The following is a 19,591-nucleotide window of genomic DNA, read 5'->3' on the forward strand; positions in this document are numbered from 1 at the left end:
AAAAGTCTAGATCTGCAGACTTTAGAAGAAACAGAGATCTCACTTACAAAACATTCTTAAAATTTAGACAGGATAGATGTAGAAGGGCTGTTTGCCATGACATTGTTAGGAGTCTGGAAAAGGTGATTCAGAATAAGGGACAAGTCAATTAGGAACAAGCTGAAGAGTAATTTCTTCATCCATAGGATCGATGCTCTTTCAAATTCTCTACCCTAGTGGACTGTGGAAGTTATGTGATTAAATATGTTCAACACAAAAATGAATAGATTTCTAGATAATCATAATATCAATGGACTGCACAGGAATATAGTCTGAGGTAAATGTTAAGCTAATACCTACCCCACAAGGGCATTATAGTATAAGGCTGTGATTAAATTAGACTTGTATCTATGAACTTTTTGCAGGGTTACGGAGTTTTTAAGAATCCGTTTAATTGGTGTAGACACATATTCATTGCCCAACCCTAACTGTCTTCTCAAGTAGTTGCAACCCATTTTGGTGCAGGGCCACATACAATGCTGTTAGGGAAGGAATTCCAAGATTTTGACCCAGACACTGAAACAATGTTTATAATATTCTTCCCAAGTTACGATTGTGAGGTGCTTGAAGGGTAACTTTCAGGTGGAGATTTTTTTATGTATCTGATACACTTATCCTTTTAGATGTCAGTAGTTGTGGGTTTGTAAGGAGCTACCAAAGGAGCCTCGAATTTATGTACTGTATCCAGTAGATGGTGCATACTGCTGCTATTGAATATCAGTGAAATTAGTGGACATTTGCAAATGTGGTGTCAACAAAGCAGACCAGTGTGTCCTGGAGATTGTTAAACATCTAGAGTGCTGTTAAAGCTGCATTCATCCAGGCAACTAGGAAGTGAGCTAGGGGGTTACTTGCTGCAGTAATCCTAGATTCTGACCTGCTCTTTAGCCAGTGTATTCATATGGCTGGTTCCACAAGAACAAGTGGTCAAATTGAACTTAAACACTCAAGATGCAAGGTCTAAGTAATCAGTTTCCCACACCCTTGCAGAGTATTTGCAGCAGAGAAACATCTTTTGGCCCAACTAATACATGTCAGTGTTTATGCACCATACTAATATCCTCCCAAATTCCAGCTGTATAGAGATGGGGTGTATCAATCTATGTCTCACATGCGATCCTCCATTGAGCAGAAGGACTCAATTCACAATCTTTCCCATATAACATTCTATAATTGATTATTAGTCATAAAAGCATGGCCTAAAATATGCACCTAGCCTTTAGTCAACCCCCTTCCTCAGTGGAGATCCTAACTCACGAAATGAAGCATGCAAACACATGTTCACATCTCATGACTGAGGCACTGAAATATAAATTGTCACAGCCAAATTTTTAAAAATGGTTTTCTTGTCCCCATCATCTGCTGAATGATGCTTTAAACCCTATTAAGAATTCCAATTACTGAACTTTTTTTACACCATTTCCGAAGTATATCAGAAAGTATACCATCTGTACTTGCTGCTCACAAAACATTTCTCTAGTACTGTACCTGAATGAGATAATTATCTTAATCACATTTCAGTTCAAGTATACAGAATCTATTCCGCACACTTTTAAACAGCGTATGTATTTGGTCCACATTTAAACTCAAAAAATGAAGCAGCAATACTTGCAACTTTAATCTATTAATGCAGCCAAAACAAATCAAGTAAATCGAGTTAAAATGCAGCTGCAAAGCATTTATTGCAGTCTACAACTGAACAACATAATTGCATCAGTTCTTTTCATGTGAAAAATTTATAACGTTTCAACTTAAACAGAATCATTGACTTCAGATACTACAACACTTGTTAAAACTATGCTAGGCTATAAAATAAAGGAGGAAATAGTATACTTTGCGAACATTTTATTTGTACTAATTGCTTATAAGATAAAAGGCATACATTACTTGCTCCATTCAGAACTGGTGACATTTTGTCAAAAGTGTTCTACTCCAAACAGATTTCCACTGCTGTCACACACAGTCAATGCTATTCCCATCATCAATCAAACAGGGGCTAAAAACATGTCAGAATGCCTGACTCACAATGTGTCTCATGTCAACATCTTGCTACTTCAATAGCATGAATTTAAACAATTAGTTGGTCTTTGTTTGGATAGCATTTAATTGATTAATACAGATGAAATTTTTCACATCTACATGTAGTAACTATTTTCACATCTTTCCCCTTTGATCTTAAGTGAAGTGCTGTCACTCATAGCTCTCCTGAGCAATTCATCTTTCATTTCCAAAGGATTATATTGCAGATGCTATATATTGTCCATTGTTTAAATTTAAAAGGTCAGTTTTCCAAATCTACTTTGTTATTTTGTTCAGACAATATCAAACAAGGTCTCAAAAATCTGACAGGATCGAAGTAAAAACTGAGATGTGTCATGTGTCAAACTGGAAGTTTGTTTTTAAATCAGGTTTTCAAGTCGGATGCTTTTAACTTTTAAAGTAAAAACATATCCTTGAATTTAAATGTAGATTAAGACATTTATAACTCTCAAAACATCCACAATGCATAATACAATTTTTACAAATCAGTATGTTTTTTCCCCCCAATTCAAAGAATTAAACTATTTCTTAGTAGCACGAGATAGGCACTCAATTATTTTAACCTCAACATTATTATTTTATCCTAACCCCTGCAAAGTCAATGCATGATCTCTTGCACATTAGTTTTAATAAATAGCATATCGAATGCAACTCTACTGTAAGAAAAAGGGCTGTCTTTACTATTCCTAGATAGGCATTTCAGATTTTTATTATATACTTTTTGTTTTTAACTATCCTAATAATACTTCGTTCCTAGTAGTCTCTACAAATGGTGCCGAAGCATATAGTATAAAGATTTGCAAAATGTGCACACACATACATCAAAAGGGAGAGCTTAAAAAAAAGTTTATCAGCAATTTCCCTGCCTCTCCCAGCCACCTTAGCAAGCCACCTTAAAAGCTTTACAATAGCATGTCACTTGCAGCAATAGCTAGTAACCAGAAAGCAGAAGTTAATTCAGACTCAACTTAGATGAAGAGGAGCAAGCAAGAAAGAAAGAAAATCTGTACTGTTGTTATGATTCACTACATTCCTAGACTCCTAAAGTTCCAACACTACAGACCTTCCATCTGGCAGACAAGCATTTCAAAGGCATAGCAATTGGTTTTGTTATTCAGATTTTTAAAAAATCAGAACTGGTAGCTCCTGATCTGCATTTTTAACTCCTGTAAAAATTACGAATACATGTTTCATAAAAGTTGCAATTTGATTTACATTTGGTTTCAACAAGAATTGGGACATTAATACATTTCACAGAAACCAATCAGCAGATATGTTGAACAGCAGCAAATACAATAGTACTCCTAAATGAATACTCAGAAGTTGTCTCTAGGATTTCATTAATCTGAAATGTTCACAGGCACACAGTTTTGGTGCATCTTCCCTCTTGTCCAACTCTGATCTCAGCAAATAATGGTAAGCATATGAAACCATTGTAAAATGTCCACCTGTACTGTGAAAAGATTTAACAAGACAATCACAAATTTTTAACCATTCTAATTTAGGCTCCATGCGCTTAGATATTTGCATTCTGCAACACTGATGGTAATAATAGTGGAAGTAATTTCAGATAATGACACACTAGAAGCATTTTGGTACTCAATATGTTAAATAAACCAAGTAGTACAATGCAGATGGTCTTTTAAAAAACTCAATCTACCATTTCTACAATTTAAGAATGTGTTAAAAACACATAGGGTAAAGATAAAATTTGATCTAGCTACAAAACACTGATGTTGATCTTAATAAAATGCAGTCATCTAATGCCAAAAAAATGCATTCCTCACAGGAAATATCATGACAAAAAAAACCTTTTATTATCCCTAACACAGTATACACAAAATGTTTTCTGGGGGGGGGGGAAAGAGGGTGGAAGAAATGACACCAAGAGAAACGAACAGACGTTTCAGCATCAGATGCACCAGAATAGCATAAGAAAATGTTCCACGCTTTTAGTGTTATGAATAAGATCTGGAATTCTGTAAAAAAATATACGGCTTTTAAAATGTTTCTTCCAGATCAGAAACAAGCATTTTTTAAACCTCCCATCTCTGGTCATAAGCTGTGCGTAATTTGAAAACTTTGGCCAAAGCAGCCGATGTTAGTAAACAATGGCTAGACCCACATGCAAAAAAAGAAATTTGAAGAAAAATAAAGAAGCGAAGTACATTATTGAAGGTGACGAACAAACTGTACAATACAAACATCTCTCTGTAAAGGAGCTCTATCTTAAGGGTGCACTATAAAAAGAAAGTCTTTTTTTTGAATAAAGTGCAAATACAGGTGTTCTTTCAAATAAAGAAAGCCTGGATCTGTAAAGAGTGGCTAAAGAGAGGCCACATAGCTGTAATGCATGTACATTTTTCAAAATGAGGTTGCCACCCATCTATTTTACAACCTGTGTTTGACAGCTGGAAATTTCAAAAAAGTAAACCAGAAAAGTTTATTTTCTAAATCAAAACAAGTATGTTCCCCCACTTAGTTCTGTTTTTTTCTGGCATGGAGGTATTAGTTATTAAGGTCTTCAATGCATTACAAGTAACTTGATCAGAACGTAAAACAATGATACCCTCAAACTGCCCACATTTTAACCCAGCCCTTCAGTTCAGTTTTGGGCTAGGAGAAAGGTGGCTAAGCTAATCACCTAAATAGCTCTGCGCAGCACCAAATTAAGCAATTTCACAGCATTTGAATGCAGAATAACCATTATTGGTAACTACTACAGTCTGGATTATGTAATACAGGCTGTGAATCATACTGTGGAGTATCAAAGTGATAAACAAAGACACAAGCTTGAATACTGAGTTTTTTTTGTCAAGAGAAAATAAACAGTAGTTTTGCTGTTTGCTTTTTTTCCCTCCCATATCTACCAAAAAGTTTTTGTTCTCAAAGAATATGCTGAACAATGGTAAAATACATCAGTTTATTAACAAGGGTGAATTCTTGTCTTCTCCCAACCCCACCAAAATAAGACAATGGTCGTTGCAGAACAACTCAGTCCAGGGGCTGTGGTTCTGCAATTGGCATGGTGTGAAGTACTTCATCCAACAGCTGAAGGGCACGATGTAAGTGAATTTCAATCCAGCATGGGGTTTCTTTGATGCTCTGCCTTGGGTAGTCAGGTCCCCAGCCTTTAACAAAACTCATCCTGAGAATACAAAGCCGGCGCAGGTCATCAACTCCAATTCCTGCTGCAGCAGACAAACCTGAAGATGAAACAAAGATTAATGCAACTGCTTTAACTAAAGGCTTCACAAAATTTAATTCATTAGGATTAAGATTCTTGGAAATAAAAACACAGAACTTGAATGAAATCATGTTGGGCAACACATGAAAAGAAAACATGTTTTGTGTCCAAAATTAGAATGGTTACAGCAGTAAAGGAGGTCATTTAGCTAATCATGTTGCTGCCAGAAGAGTAACATTCCTACCTAGTCCTACCTCTTTCCTATAGTTCCCCTGCAAGACACACCCTACCCAAAACAAACAGTTTCTCCACTTTTGCTCCATCCAGAACCATAAAGTTTGAAAACCTCTATGAAATATCCTCTTAATTTTTCCTTCTGTTCTGAACCAAACTGATGATAATATGGCAAGTCAGATCCTAGGGTGATGCCTCTTCTCTACCAGTTTTCAGACACTGAAAATATTCATGACAGGTTGCCAATGTACAGTTGAGAAAAGAACAAAGTTTATTACATACAGAAAATATAATCCAAGAACTAGTTGGAAATCTTTACCGAAACTTAAACGTGAGTGAAGGTTCATCCATATCCACACAACAGCTTCCAGTTCAGCTGACATGGCTGTGATCAGTTTCTTTTTCAATAAGGTTTCAACATTCATGTCACGCAATTTTCTTTAGTTAATGTCTCGAACTAAGATCCTTAATTATGCTGCAAACCATAACGTGTAAGAGAAGTAGGCCATTCAGCTCACTTATTATTTAATACGCCTTCGTGGCTGATGCCTTCCCCTTTGACACAAAAGACTTTGGCTTCTGGCTTTTTCTTTTCAGCAATGCAGGACTTCAGGAGCTTTTGTGCTCCTGAGATGCTGCTTGGCCTGCTGTGTTCATCCAGCCTCACATTTTAATATCCAGGACTTCTCCCCTTCTGCTTTAACTGTTTTGGAGACCGCTAAACTAACAGTACCTTTATTTTTAAAGGCCTTCACTCTCTGGGTGAAAAAATCAATTAGACTGACTAAAAAGTGACGTAGAAATATAAAAACAGAGAACAGTAGTTTCTATAAGGATTTGAAAATAAAAGAGCTGAAGTGATGCCGATCCTATTGAAAGTGAGTCGAGAGAATTGATATGGAAAACAAGATGGCAGGAAATGAACTGAAGAGTTTTTTTTAAACCATTCTCCACCATTGAGGATAGAAGCAACACCCCAGAAACAGCTATAAATTGGGAAATGGAACGAAATGAGGAAACCAAAAACAAAGTCGATGGGAGAAGTAAACTTTGGAGCTGCAATTTAATAAGTACCTTGTCCCTGATGTCCTAGGGTCTTGAAAGAAGTGGCTAGTGAGATAGTTAATGCATTGGTTTTAATTTTCCAAAACACCCTTGGTTCAGGGACAGGCCTATGAGATTGGCTTTCAGTGAATATAACTTGAGAGTTACCTTAACATGCGTCGTAGAAAAAAATGTTACAAGGCTTTGTTAAAGAAATTATAGCCAGACACATGGATTAGTTCAAGGCAATCAGGCAGAATTAATTTGGATTTATGAACGGGAAATGTGTTTCACCAATCCATGGAGATCTTTGAGGTAACAAAGGGCATAGGTTTAAGGTGAGCTGGAAATGATTTGAGAGACACTTGAGGGCAACATGTTCACGCAGAGGGTGGTGCATCTATGGAATGAGCTGCCAGAGCTGGTGGTGAAAGTGGTTGCAAACACAACATTTAAAAGGTATCTGGAAGGGTGTGTGAATGGGAAAGATTGAGGGGGATATGGGCCAAATGCTGGCAAATGGGACTAGACTAGTTTAAATCTGCTGGCCTCAGATGAGTTAGACTGAAGGGTCTGTTTCCACGCTGTATAACTCTATAACATTTAATGTGGATAAAGGGAGTTCTACTGTACTTCGTTGATAAAGTGCTACATTAAAGGCCACTGCAGCAGATTAAAACTTATTGTTGCAGGAATCATGTTGGCATGGAAAACATATCAGCTGGTTAGTAGACATAAATGGCTCTTTTTCAGATTGCCAAGATGTAACAAGTGATGTCCTACAGGATTGGTGCTGGACCTTCAACTGTTTACAATTTATGAAAATGGCACAGATGAAAGTATAGTTGTCAAATTTGCTGATAACACAGATACACAAGTTGTGAAAAGAGCACAAGTATAAAGGGATATGGGTAAGTTGAGGAACAATAGAACAATTGGTTAGAAATATAGCTGTGGTTTAATATGAGACAAAGGGGTCATCTATTCATACAGCCAGAGGATACGGTTGAGGTCTTAAATGAATATTTCTCATTTGTAGTCAAAGGAGAAAGGTATTGTAGTTGCAGACTTCAGTTGGGATGGTGAGGTGTGACAGCATGTTAAGATTAATAAGGATAAGGTATTAGATGTTTTAGTAGGCATAAAGACGCAGAAATCCCTACAGCCTGATGAGGTGTATCCAGGTTGTGAGAGGCAATGGAGGAGATTGCTAGGACCCTGGTAGGGATATTTAAAACTTTGCTAGTCACAGGTGAAGTGTCAGGTGATACTTTGTTCAAAAGGGGAGAAAGGATAGGCCAAGTAATTACAGATCAGTTAGATCCGATATCAGTGTTGGGGGTTTTATTGGAAAGCGGTCTGATATATGCAACTGATCAACACAGGGGGTAATCAAAAATAGTCAGCGTGGATTTTTTGTTTTACAGGAAGATGCTGTTTGCCTAATTTACATGAGATTTTTGGAAAGGTGACTAAACATATTGATGAGGGTATGCAGTCAATGTGATTTACATGGACTTCAGCAAGGCCTTTGACAAGGTTCCACATGGAAGGCTAGTACAAAACATAACAGCCTATGGGATCCAAGACAAGTTGGCAAATTGGATCCAAAACTGGCTTGCCAATCGGAGGCAAAAGGTGAAAGGCTGCTTTTGTGGTTGGAACACTGTGACAGGTGGTGTACCACAGGGGTCAATGCCAGTACCCTTGCTGTTTGCTATGTATCTTAACAACTTGAACATAAATCTACATTGGCAGATGACATGAAAACAGATGGCGTTGTTGATAGTGACGAAGATAGTCTCAGGCTACAGACTGATACTGATCAGCTGGTAAATTGGGCAAAGCAATGGCAGATGGAATTTAATCCCAACGAATGTGAGATGGCGCACTTTGGAGCTCTAATAAGGGAAGGACATACACAATGAATGGTAGGTCCCTAGGGAGTTCTGAGGAACAAAGTGACCTTGGTGTACAAGTATATAGATCCCAGAGGGTGTCAGCATAGGCAGACAGGGTGGTGGTATGCTTGTCTTCATTAGCTACAGTGTAGAGTATGGGAGCAAGCAAGTCTTATTACAACTTCATAAAACAGTGACTAGATCACAGGTGGAATACAGTGTACAGTTCTGGTCACCACACTATCAGAAGGACATGATTGCATGGGAAACGGTGTACAGGAGATTCACCAGGATATTACATGGGATGAAAAGTGTCAGTTGAGGACAGACTGGATAGGCTGGGTTTGTCTTCTCCAGAGCAGGGGGCGCTGAGAGGGCAATCTACTGAGGTATAAAAAATTGAGGCGCAGAAACAGGTTAGATCATGAGAATCTTTCCCAATGGCAGATGCACCTAAGACTAGAGGGCAGATGTTTAAGGTGAGGAGCAAGTGGTTTAGAGGGAATAAGGAAAATTGTTTTCGCCTCAAGAGTGGTAGAAATGCTGCCTGAGAGGATGGTGGAGGCAACGTTTAAGCATCTGGATGAGCGCTTCAAATGCCAGCATTTCGTAGGCTACAGACCAAGTACAGGCAAATGGGGTTGGTGTAGTTTTGTGTTTGTTGTTTGGCATAGACGTTGAGAGCCAAAGGGTCTGTTTTTAGGCTGTATGACTCCAAAAGTACAACTAATTAGGTGGGATACACAAATAATAAAACTATTTAAAGACTTAAAATATACCACTGTAACTAAGTATAAAAGCCAGGAAGGCACACTTTGAAATTAGGATATACCTAGAAGGGGACATGGAGATGACACACAGACTACTAATCAACAGAGGAGTACTTAGCACAGAGAAAGAGGTATAAGCAATAATTTAATCCATGAAAGGAGATCTGGAAAGAAACATGGCAATATCACAGGAAGGCATTAAAATAAGACCATGATTCTGTAAGATTTAGAAGCAGAATTAAGTCATTCAGCCCACTGAGTCTGCTCTGCCACTCAATCATGGCTGATACATTTCTCAAACCCATTCTCCTGCCTTGTTCCTGTAACTCAATCCCCTCACTAATCAAGGAACCTTCTATATCTGTCTTAAATATACTCAGTGACTCAGCCTCCTCAACCTTCTGCAGCAATGAATTCCAAAGATTCACCACCCTCTGGCTGAAGAAATTCCTCATCTCAGTTCTAAAGGGTCACCTCTTTACTCTGAGGCTGTCCTACTTTTAGAAATATTTCCTGCGCTTCTATTCTATCTCGGCTTCTCAATATTCTGTAAATTTCAATGAGATTCCCCCCCTCACTCTTCTAAACTTCAAGTACAGACCCAGAGTCCTCAACCATTCCTTATATGTCAAGCCCTACATTGCCAGGGTCATGTTTGTAAACCTCCTCTCACCACCTCCAATACCAGCACATCTTTCCTCTTCAAAATTCCCACAATCTTCCAAATGTGGTCTGACCAGAGCCTTATACAGATTCAGCATCTCTGCTTTTGTACTCCAGCCCTCTTCAGAAGAATGGGAACATGGGAGGAAGAATATGGGAACCATCCAACTGACAAGAGATGACAAAGATCCTCATCATACGAATACCATTACAGTGACTGAGAACACTCAGAAATCAAATATGTTGACTGATAAACCTTTAATGAAGGATTAGTTTAAGACTGAACAAACAAGCAATGTAGGGGAAGTGGTCGCATAATGGTAATGTCGCTCGGCTGGCAATCCAGAACGCCAGGTTAACAATCTGGGGACGTGATTAAAATAACAGGGCCCAAGTTGATTGCTGACTGTTGTATAAAATCCCATCTGATTCTCAACTGCTGGTCAGAAATTTAAACTGACTCCAGGATACTACTCTGTAATGGGCCACAGTGCAAGGTTACAACCTGATGCTTTGTGAGCAAGTAAGTAAGGTATCACCTATTTAAAATTTATTCTGCCAGCAAGATCTCATTTGTATTTTAATATGGTTTGTAAATCAGCAAAGTCGTCAAATACAGCTGCCTCTATTTCAATTTAGTGTACATGTACATTAAAAAATTTGCCATAGAAAGAAATAACTGATGGTTAAATCAAGGGGATCATCACACCTCAATCGAAAGATTATTTTTAAAAAGTGTTTCATAACTAGTGCTGGAATTGAACTCACGCTGTCACTGTCACTCTGCATTGCCAACCCTCTACATGCATATGGAATTGTGATAATAACTACGCATACTAAATCTTTCATCAGACTGCTCCCTTCCCTCACTTGCCACTTCCCTTCTCTGCTGCCTCGCACTTTTGATTTCTCTCTCTGAACATACCCCTTGACTACTCCACTTCTTCCCGCCCACCTTCAACCACCCCTCCTGAACCCTTGCTGCTACCGCTCCCACCAACTTAGTCTGAGGCTCAGCATGTAAGAAAAAATACCTAACAAAGTTAAAGACTGTGTATTAGATCAAAGGAGAAGGCTTGTGAGGTTCCTATGAAAAAAGTAATAAGCCTGAGAATTGTTGTGCATTTTACAATTCAGTAAAAAGGGGCAAGAAAATGATAGACAGAAAATGATTGTAAACTAACACAAAACATAAAAATGAACTATAAATGCCTCTGCAGATGTGTAAAAAGTACATGATCAAAGACAAATATGGATCTATGACTGACCGAAACAGGAGATTTTATGATGGGAAATAGGGAAGTAGCAAGCAAGTTAAATAACTGCTTCATATTTAAAGGAGTTCTGCTATAACGTGATAGTTGTGATCCTGCACAACACTGCATTATAGAAAATTACATTAAGGAAATAACAGGGTCTATGAGAAAAGTGGGGTTAGAGCCAAACTGCTTCCACCAGTCCTTACTGAAATCACCCCAGGCCTCTACAATAATGTCAATTACACTCTTGATGTTGAAGCTCTTCCAAACTGAAGAACGCTTCTTATTCCCTCACTGGCTATAATCAGCCACCAGGGGAATAAGAAGAGAAGTTGTGTTTGGGGGGTGGAAATAGCACTTGATGTTTTCAGGAAGTTCACCAATGGAGGGAGGATGGCTTGGCACATTATCTAGGATAAGGAAAATCTTGAAATCCAAACTTTTTTTTCTTCCAGTACTTTCTAAAAACATCTTCCAGAACATTAATAATAAGGTCAGAAAAACTTTGAGCCGTCAGCCAACCTCTTTTGCTTGACTTAAAATGAACACCTAGAGTCAACCTAAGGTAACGTTGTAAGGCTCATGGTTTGGCAGAGTGCTTACACCACCACAGCCTTAAGCTTTAAGCCTCCACTGGCACTGACCCACCCAGCAGCACAGTCATACGATCATTGGCAACCTTAAAACCTGGAGCATGTGCTTCATTCGTAGAAATGTAGATCCTTGATAGCATTCACTTCCAGGATAAATCTGTCTCATCCAGACTGAAAATTTGATCTAAGTTGTAGCCTTCTCTGTCAACTGAATTTTTTTTTTTACAATGGGAGGAAATGCATTGCATGCTCATCTGCACTGGCAGCTTCGCCACATAACTTTAGCTAAGTTGTAAATGCCTCTATAGGTAGATAAAAAGAATATTACCAAAGACAAATGCAGGTCTATGACAAACAGAAACAGGAGATTTTATATTGGAAATAGGGACTTAGCAAAGAAGTTAAATAATTGCTTTGTATCTACTGTATCTCCGTGGAGGAAGATAAACAAAGTGGCTGTAGAGATAGTGGATACACTGGTGGTCATCTTCAGAATTCTCTAGATTTTGGAATGAATCACAGATTCACTTAAGTGTTACAGCACAGGAGGAGGTCATTCAGCCCATCATGCACACACCTGCTCATATGGGTGCCTACAAATTGCAAGGAGGCAATGTAACCCCACTACTTAGGGAGGTGGGGAGGGAGAATACAGAGATCATGAAGCCTATTATCCTGACATCAATTGTGGGAAAAACACTAGACTGACCTATGGTGTATACTATAAAAAAGTATAATGGAAACAAAAATTGATCTGATAGTAAATAATGATCTGTTTGCTGAAGTCAACACAGATATATGAAGGGGAAATCCTGTCTAGTAAACTTGTTCATTCCTTTTTCAGGTTACTAGCAGATACGGTAAAATGAACCAGCTATTTATAATCTTAGTTGGATAATTTGGATCCGGGAAGCAAATGCAATATTACAAAGTTTGAGATGGCACAAAACTAAATGCTGGGAAGTTGATGCAAAGAAGTTTCAAAAACCATTTTGGCATGCTGAGTGGGTAAGAATATGGCAGATGGAATATAACGTGAGCTTTTCCACCTCAGGAGGAGGAAAAGACGTGGTGCATTTCTTAAATGGTGAGCCATTAGGAAGTCCTGACGTATAAAAGCCCTGGGTGGCCTCATTCGTGAAGTCTTTGCATGTTAGAATGCAGGTGCAGCAGACAAGTAGAAAGGCAAATGGTATGTTGATTTTTATTACCAGAGGACTGCAGCACAGAAATAAATTTGGTTCTTCTTGGAACTCTGGTCATATTAGACATGAAATTTTAAATATTTCCCCAGACATGCTACGAAAGCTGAGTTTCTCTAGAATTTTGCTTTTGTTTCATATCTCCAACATCAACTACATAATGTTTTTAATATTTTCCTTTGGTTGTTCCCAACAAACAATGTACTAACCGTACTCAACCAAAGCTTACATGCAAAACTTGTTAGTGTCTAACATCAGATGTTTTTATGAAAATGTTTGATAACCCCAAGTGTGCCAGGAATTACACTGACAACTAATTCACGATTGTTAGTCAGGCAAACAGTGTATTACAATGGTATGTATTGGAAGTTACATACATTAATACACCAGAAGTATTTGCAGACGGGATTTTGGTGTCACCAGCTTGGCCAGCATTTATTGCTCAGAGAATAGTTAAGAATCAAATTGCTGAGGATCTGGAGTCACATCCAGGCCAAACCAGTCAAGGGTGACAGATTACCTTCTAAGGATACTACTGAAACTGATGTATTTTTCCTGACAATCAGTAATGGTTTCATAGTCATGATTAAACTCTTAATTCCAGATTCTGACTGTAGAATTTGAATTCAATCTGCTGTGGCAGAATTTGAATCCCAGTCCCCAGAACACTACCTAGGTCTCTAGATTAATAATCTAGCAAGAACATCGCTAGGCCACCACCTACTCAGTAAACATTCACTGGGCCCGTTTCAACTCAACAGAATGGGTTATGGCAATTCACTGGTTCACATCTCAGTGCAACACCTCGACCACTGTCAACCTGTCTGGTTTAATATTTAAATAAGGCCTGGTTTATGTCAAATGCTAAATCTGGCAGCTTGCCTAGAGATTGCAGAACGTGCACGGTAGAAAAAACCCAACAAGTGGGTGTCTGGAAAGATCACAAACACTCACAAGAGTCACAATGAAAATCAGTAAAAGGCTCAACAACCTTAGGCTTTGATCCCTTAAGAGTGAGATTTTCAGAAGCCAAGAACACAAAATTTCACGTGCAAACTAGAATCATCCGGCATGCAAAAGGTGGTACCAAGGAGATATAAACTCTTTCAGAATGATTGGTGATGGCAAGTCATCCATGCTAGAGTAACAAGGAACGGAAGAATGAAACTAAAACATAAAGCAACATCTAAGAACTTCATTAGGTGATAAAGAAAACACTCGACAGTTTAAACACTCAACTATACTCATCTCAAACATGCTTGGGAGCAAAGAATATTGTCCCAACCTGTAAACAAATAAACTCAGTTGCACGTCAATGTGTGCACAGACCAAATAGCAGTACTTCATGGGCTAAAACAACACACGTTAAATAATAACTGAACGAAAAAAATCCATATAGATCCTTCCCAAAACATTGATTAAAGTAGTTGAACTCGAGCAGTCATGCTGAGGATGTTGGTCCAGAATGATAAAGTTAGGGAATCAAAGGAATAGGGTTTGGTGGGTAAAATATGTCAACTTTATATCTCATGCAAAATAGTGAATGCGAATGGCATGGTAACTTACTAATAGCTGGAGCGATACCTCCAACTGAACCCGGTCCAGGGATATTTCCAGCAACAGCTGCTGCTTGAGCAGCAGCTGCAGCCTGAGCAGTTGCAGCTTGTTGTTGCATTTGACGGTGACACTGGCGCAAATCAAACACCTGAAATATAAACAAAAATAACAGATTCTAAACAGGTCAACATTTATTTAGAGAAAAAGCTCACAAATCCAAATTATCAGTACCTGCCATCAAACATCATCCAAGACCTCTATAAATGTGCTCATGAATCTAACAGCACAGTTGCAAATTAGAAAAATAAAGCAACACCACCACTCAATGCCCCTGAGCCGGTGGAAAAACTCGGTGTTCACCCAGAATATACGCACTGTCAACCAAGTGAGTAAACCATGTACCTCAGCTCAGTTCTATAACGTACATTTCTTTAGATTTTTTACTTAGGCAGTTCTGAGGCTTGGGACAAAGTGTCAGTGTGTTTTTTTTGTGAGAGGGAAGGCCGGGTGACTTGCAAATAAACCGACAATGTTATGTTTTGGTGCCAAATGTCTGGTAAGGTGACACCAGCTAAGTGGCAGAATGCCACATTTTTCAAATCAATAAAATTGAGAAATCCATTTACTACAGGATACAATATTAAAAGATAATTTTCAAAGAATCTTCCATTAGATTGCAATTTTGCATGATTGTTATGCCTTGCTAGGGTAGCATGCTGGAAATCGAGGCCCCACTAACCCCAGGATCATCACCGAAGTACACAAAATTCCTCGACTTGCCTGCCTTTTTAGACTGAGGTTGACAAAAAGCACAGGACAGATTTCTGTACTTGACAAAATTTATTACATATAAATAGATTCTAGTTACAGGAAAATAAGTATGAACTGTCAATGTAATAACTGGTTAAAACTCAAACCCCTTACGAACTCTGCAACAAACACATTACAGATAGACACAAAAACATTGTTATGGGTGAAAGGCAAACCCGAAAAGGCAGCTAAATGGCCCCTGTACACAAGGTTCACTAAGATGATCCTTTTGCTTGTCAGGACTTATGGTTCATCAACCTCTTGCTTCTTCAAGTGGTTTCACATTTTTGCAGGAGTCGTTAATTCACGAACTATGAAAGGTCTCTGGCTTACTGGTTAAAAACCCCAGCTTAAAGCAAGTGATGACAGAACAAACTGGTTTTTGTACAGCTTTGGTGTTTTTATAAAAGAGAAAGGAAACCATTCCACTTCTTGAGGTCTGAAAATTTCCAGGCAATACGGTTCCCGCTCATGAGCTGTCCAATTTTCTGGGAGCCAGTGTTTTTGGTAGGAAGAAAGCCTTGGTCATCGACAACTAGCCACCATTCCACAGATCAATGGATTACTTGCTGCCAGCCACTGTTCCCATACCCCCGATTAGAGTTTACTTGTAACCAATCTTACGCTGTGAGTTGAGCAAACAAGCATAAACAACACTTACAATACACAGTGGTAACTTGTTTTTAAAGTAATCCCCTATACAATCCTTGGTTTCTACATCGGTCCTTTCCCCATAAGATACAGCAGAAATTGGTCAGTAACTTATCAAGCCTGCTCTGCCACTCAATGAGACCACGGCTGATCGGAAAATCCTCAACTCACTTTCCTACCTTCTCCTCATAATCCCTGAATCTGTTGCTAATTAAAATTCTTTCAGCCTTGATTATTCTCAATGACCAAGACTCTACAACCTTCTGGGTTAAAAACTCCACAGAATCATTGCGCTGAGAATAGTAATTCCTTCACATCTGTTTTAAGGTGATGCTCTCATCCTAGATTCTTCCACAAGTGGAACCAACTTTTCCATATCTACCCTGTTAAGTCCCCTAAGAAGCTTGGATGTTTCAAAAAGGTCAACTCTCATTCTCCTAAACTCCAATGATTCTGTGCCCAACTGAAACAACCTCACCTCATAAGGCAGTCTTTTCATACCTGGGAAACTATCTACTGAACCTTCTCTGGAGTGCTGGCAATGGCAGTACACCTTTCCTTACTGAAGAGGCATAAAATTGTTCATAGTATTCCAGCTGTGATCGGACTAGTGTCATACATAGTTTTAGCGAAACCTCACTAGTTTTTACTCCATTCCCTTCAAAATAAAATCCAACATTACACTAACTGAAGCATTTTTTTGTGATTTATTTGTAAAAACTGTCTACTGCACTATAGGTTTCTACAGTCTTTCCTCATTTAAATAACAACAGGAAGAAGAGAAAAGATGATTAGGTACATAATCTCATTATATTCCATATGCCATGCTTTTGCCCATTCGCGTAGCCTGTCTATATCCCTCTGCAAACTCTGTCATCCTCAGCAATTGTCTAAATGCGTGTGTCAGCCTCAAAACTTGGCTACAGTGTATTCACTTTCTTCATCCACGTTCTTACCAATTCCAGTCTCCATTATCATAAATACAGAAAAGTAAAAAGATACCGTCTTTACACCCATCAACAGTCATACACTAGAAGTTCAGGCACTGGGTTCGGTGTAAAATTGACCACAGCTAGCAGTAGCAGTCTGTTAGGTGAATCAGTATCACCTCTTCTCTGCAAAGTTGTAGCTGTGTTCATCCACAACTCTATTCTGGTGCTAAACAAGCAGAGCATGCAGTAACAACTGGTTGGTCAGTTCTTTAGGCAAAGCACTGGCACTAACCACTGATACATAATGACTTTTTATAATCTATTATTGATTACCAATTGATACAGATTAACAGATATTGCACGTGAGGGTCAAACAGCGTTGTCCAAATTTTGGAAGAATACTAGGGCTGGTAGTAAACATTTAAAAGCCAATCTGCAAACTAACTACTGCACTAATGGAGTTGAAGGTTGGATGTGAGGGGTACAATATCTATTATTTAGCTCACATCTACAGTTAAGTTGCTGGTGCCAAGTTAACCTATTAAAACCTAGTCAAGCAGCTGTGCAAAGCTGTTGATGGAAAAGGATATTTTTCTTTCTTCAGCCGGATGAAAGCTGCCAGGCTGGTGGTTTTCCCCTTGATCATTCTGAGGTAATTTATTGCCATTTGTCATCCCTTTTCTTCAGACTATGCTTGTACAGCAATACTGAAGGTGGCCATTCAGTCCAATGGCCTCCATCAATTCCAAAGGTCTTATTACCCTGCTCCTTCCTTAAAGTGAGACTTTTTGTTCTTCAACAATGTAAACTGATTTCCTTAATTTCCTGTTTAATTCAAGAAAGTCCCCATTTAAATTGGCACCTATTAAAACACAAGTTCATTTGGGAGAAAGGTAAGGGATTCTTTTCAAATTAACCAATTGACAGAAGGTTGGTGAATAAAGAAGGGGAGCCAGTTGTCTCTGTCATTTTGAGGACACTGCTTGCTCAAGAAATACAATGTTGAAATGCTCTTTCAAAAGAACACATAGGTTTCACTCTGAATTCATGTACAGCTTGTTCTCAGCAGGCTTTTCTCTTTACATTTGTATAATGAGCCAGAAGCAGGAGTAGGTCATCAGACCCCAAGCTACTCTGTCATTCAATAAGATCATGCCAGCTGGTAGTCTTAAACCCACATTCCTGGCTACCCCAATGAAATTTCAACAGCATGCTCAACAAAAATCTATTTATTCCTGCCTTAAAAATTTTTCAAGCACACTACTTCTACCACCTTTGCAGGAGAATTTCAAAGACTCATAATCCTCAGAAATATTTCGCCCAATGTATTGCAAATAGGCAACCTTGAATTTTTAAACAATGAGCCTAGGTTTCGATTCTCCCCGAAGAGGAAGCATCCTCTCTATATCCCCTCTCTCAAAGTGCTTCAGGATCCAGCAAGTTTCAGGAAATATTTTTAAAGAAACCACTCCAGCTATGTATACAAAAGTCAGTCAGACAGCTTACAGGCCCTTGGGGTCATCAAGTCTGCACTAATCCCACTTTACAGCACTTGATCCGTGGCTTTGAATGCTATCAATTTTTAAGTGCTCACCCACATATTTTTTAAAGGCAGTGAAGATGCCCATTTCAACCACTCTCCCAAGCAGTACAATCCAGCTTTTCATCACCCTCTACATGAAAATGATTTTCCTCAAATTCCCTCAACCTCTTGCCTCTCATTACTGACAATTCAACTAAGAGTAACAGCTACCTTCTATCCACCTTATCCAGGGCCGTCATAATCCTATATCAGGTTGCCAATCAGCCTTCTCTGCTTTAGAGAAAACAACCCGAGCTTATTTCTTCATTGCTAAAATGCTCTGACCCAGACAACATCCTGGTGACTCCTCTTTGCATGGCCTCAAGTGCAATCATCTCCTTCCTAAAATATGATGACCAGAACTGCAGAGTATTCTAGCTGAAGTCTACTAAAGTTTTTTTACGCAACCCCAATATAACATCCCTGCTGTTATAAACTTAGCCACCACTGACAAAAGGAAGAGCTCCAAATGTATTCTTAACCACACCACGTCTTCAAGAATCTGTCTACAATCACCCCAAGGTCCCTCTGAACTTCTGTGTCCTGCCATTCATTCAGTCTTCCCTTGTCTTGTTATTTCTTCCAAAAGGCATTACGTCACACTTTTCAGGGTTAAATTCCATCTGCCCCTGATCTGCCTATCTGACTAATCCATCTATATTCTTCTGCAACCCAAGACATTGTTCAACACTGTCAACCACCTGGCCAATTTGTCTCATCTACAAACTTACTTATCACCACAGTCCCACATTCACATCTATAATGTTTATATATATCATGAACAATAAGAGACACAGCACTGCTCCCTGTGGAATGCCACTGGACTCTGGCCTCCAGTCACAAAAGCACACTCCAAACATGAAGCCAATTTTGACATGACTTTGTATTTCATGTGCCTTTACCTTCTTTATCAATCTCCCGTGTGGGAGGTCATTAAAAGCTTTGCTAAAATCCATATAAACTACATCAACAGCACTACCTTCACTGATACACCTAATCACCACTTCAATTAAAAAAAATCAAATTAATTTGTTAGGTATGACTTCCTTCTGAAAAAAACCATCCTGACTATATCCCTGATCAAACACTGCCACTTCGATTATACATTAATTCTCTACTTCAGAATT

At 38.8% G+C, this 19,591-nt stretch overlaps 1 protein-coding gene across 2 annotated transcripts in view; it reads right to left on the reverse strand.

Moving 5' to 3' along the window:
- Window positions 1-1,869: 1,869 nt before the first annotated feature.
- The window catches only part of LOC125451037 (mothers against decapentaplegic homolog 4), a 100,078-nt gene continuing 82,356 nt past the window's right edge, over window positions 1,870-19,591 (reverse strand). For both annotated transcript variants that reach the window (XM_048527713.2, XM_048527722.2), the window contains exons 11-12: window positions 14,499-14,637; window positions 1,870-5,285 (exon numbers count right to left, since the gene is read on the reverse strand). In XM_048527713.2, coding sequence (XP_048383670.1) covers window positions 5,074-5,285; window positions 14,499-14,637 — 351 coding nt within the window. In that variant the 3' untranslated portion in view covers window positions 1,870-5,073. The remainder of the gene's footprint in view (window positions 5,286-14,498; window positions 14,638-19,591) is intronic.

Source organism: Stegostoma tigrinum, chromosome 1, assembly GCF_030684315.1.
Source record: "Stegostoma tigrinum isolate sSteTig4 chromosome 1, sSteTig4.hap1, whole genome shotgun sequence".
NCBI classification, from domain to species: domain Eukaryota; kingdom Metazoa; phylum Chordata; class Chondrichthyes; order Orectolobiformes; family Stegostomatidae; genus Stegostoma; species Stegostoma tigrinum.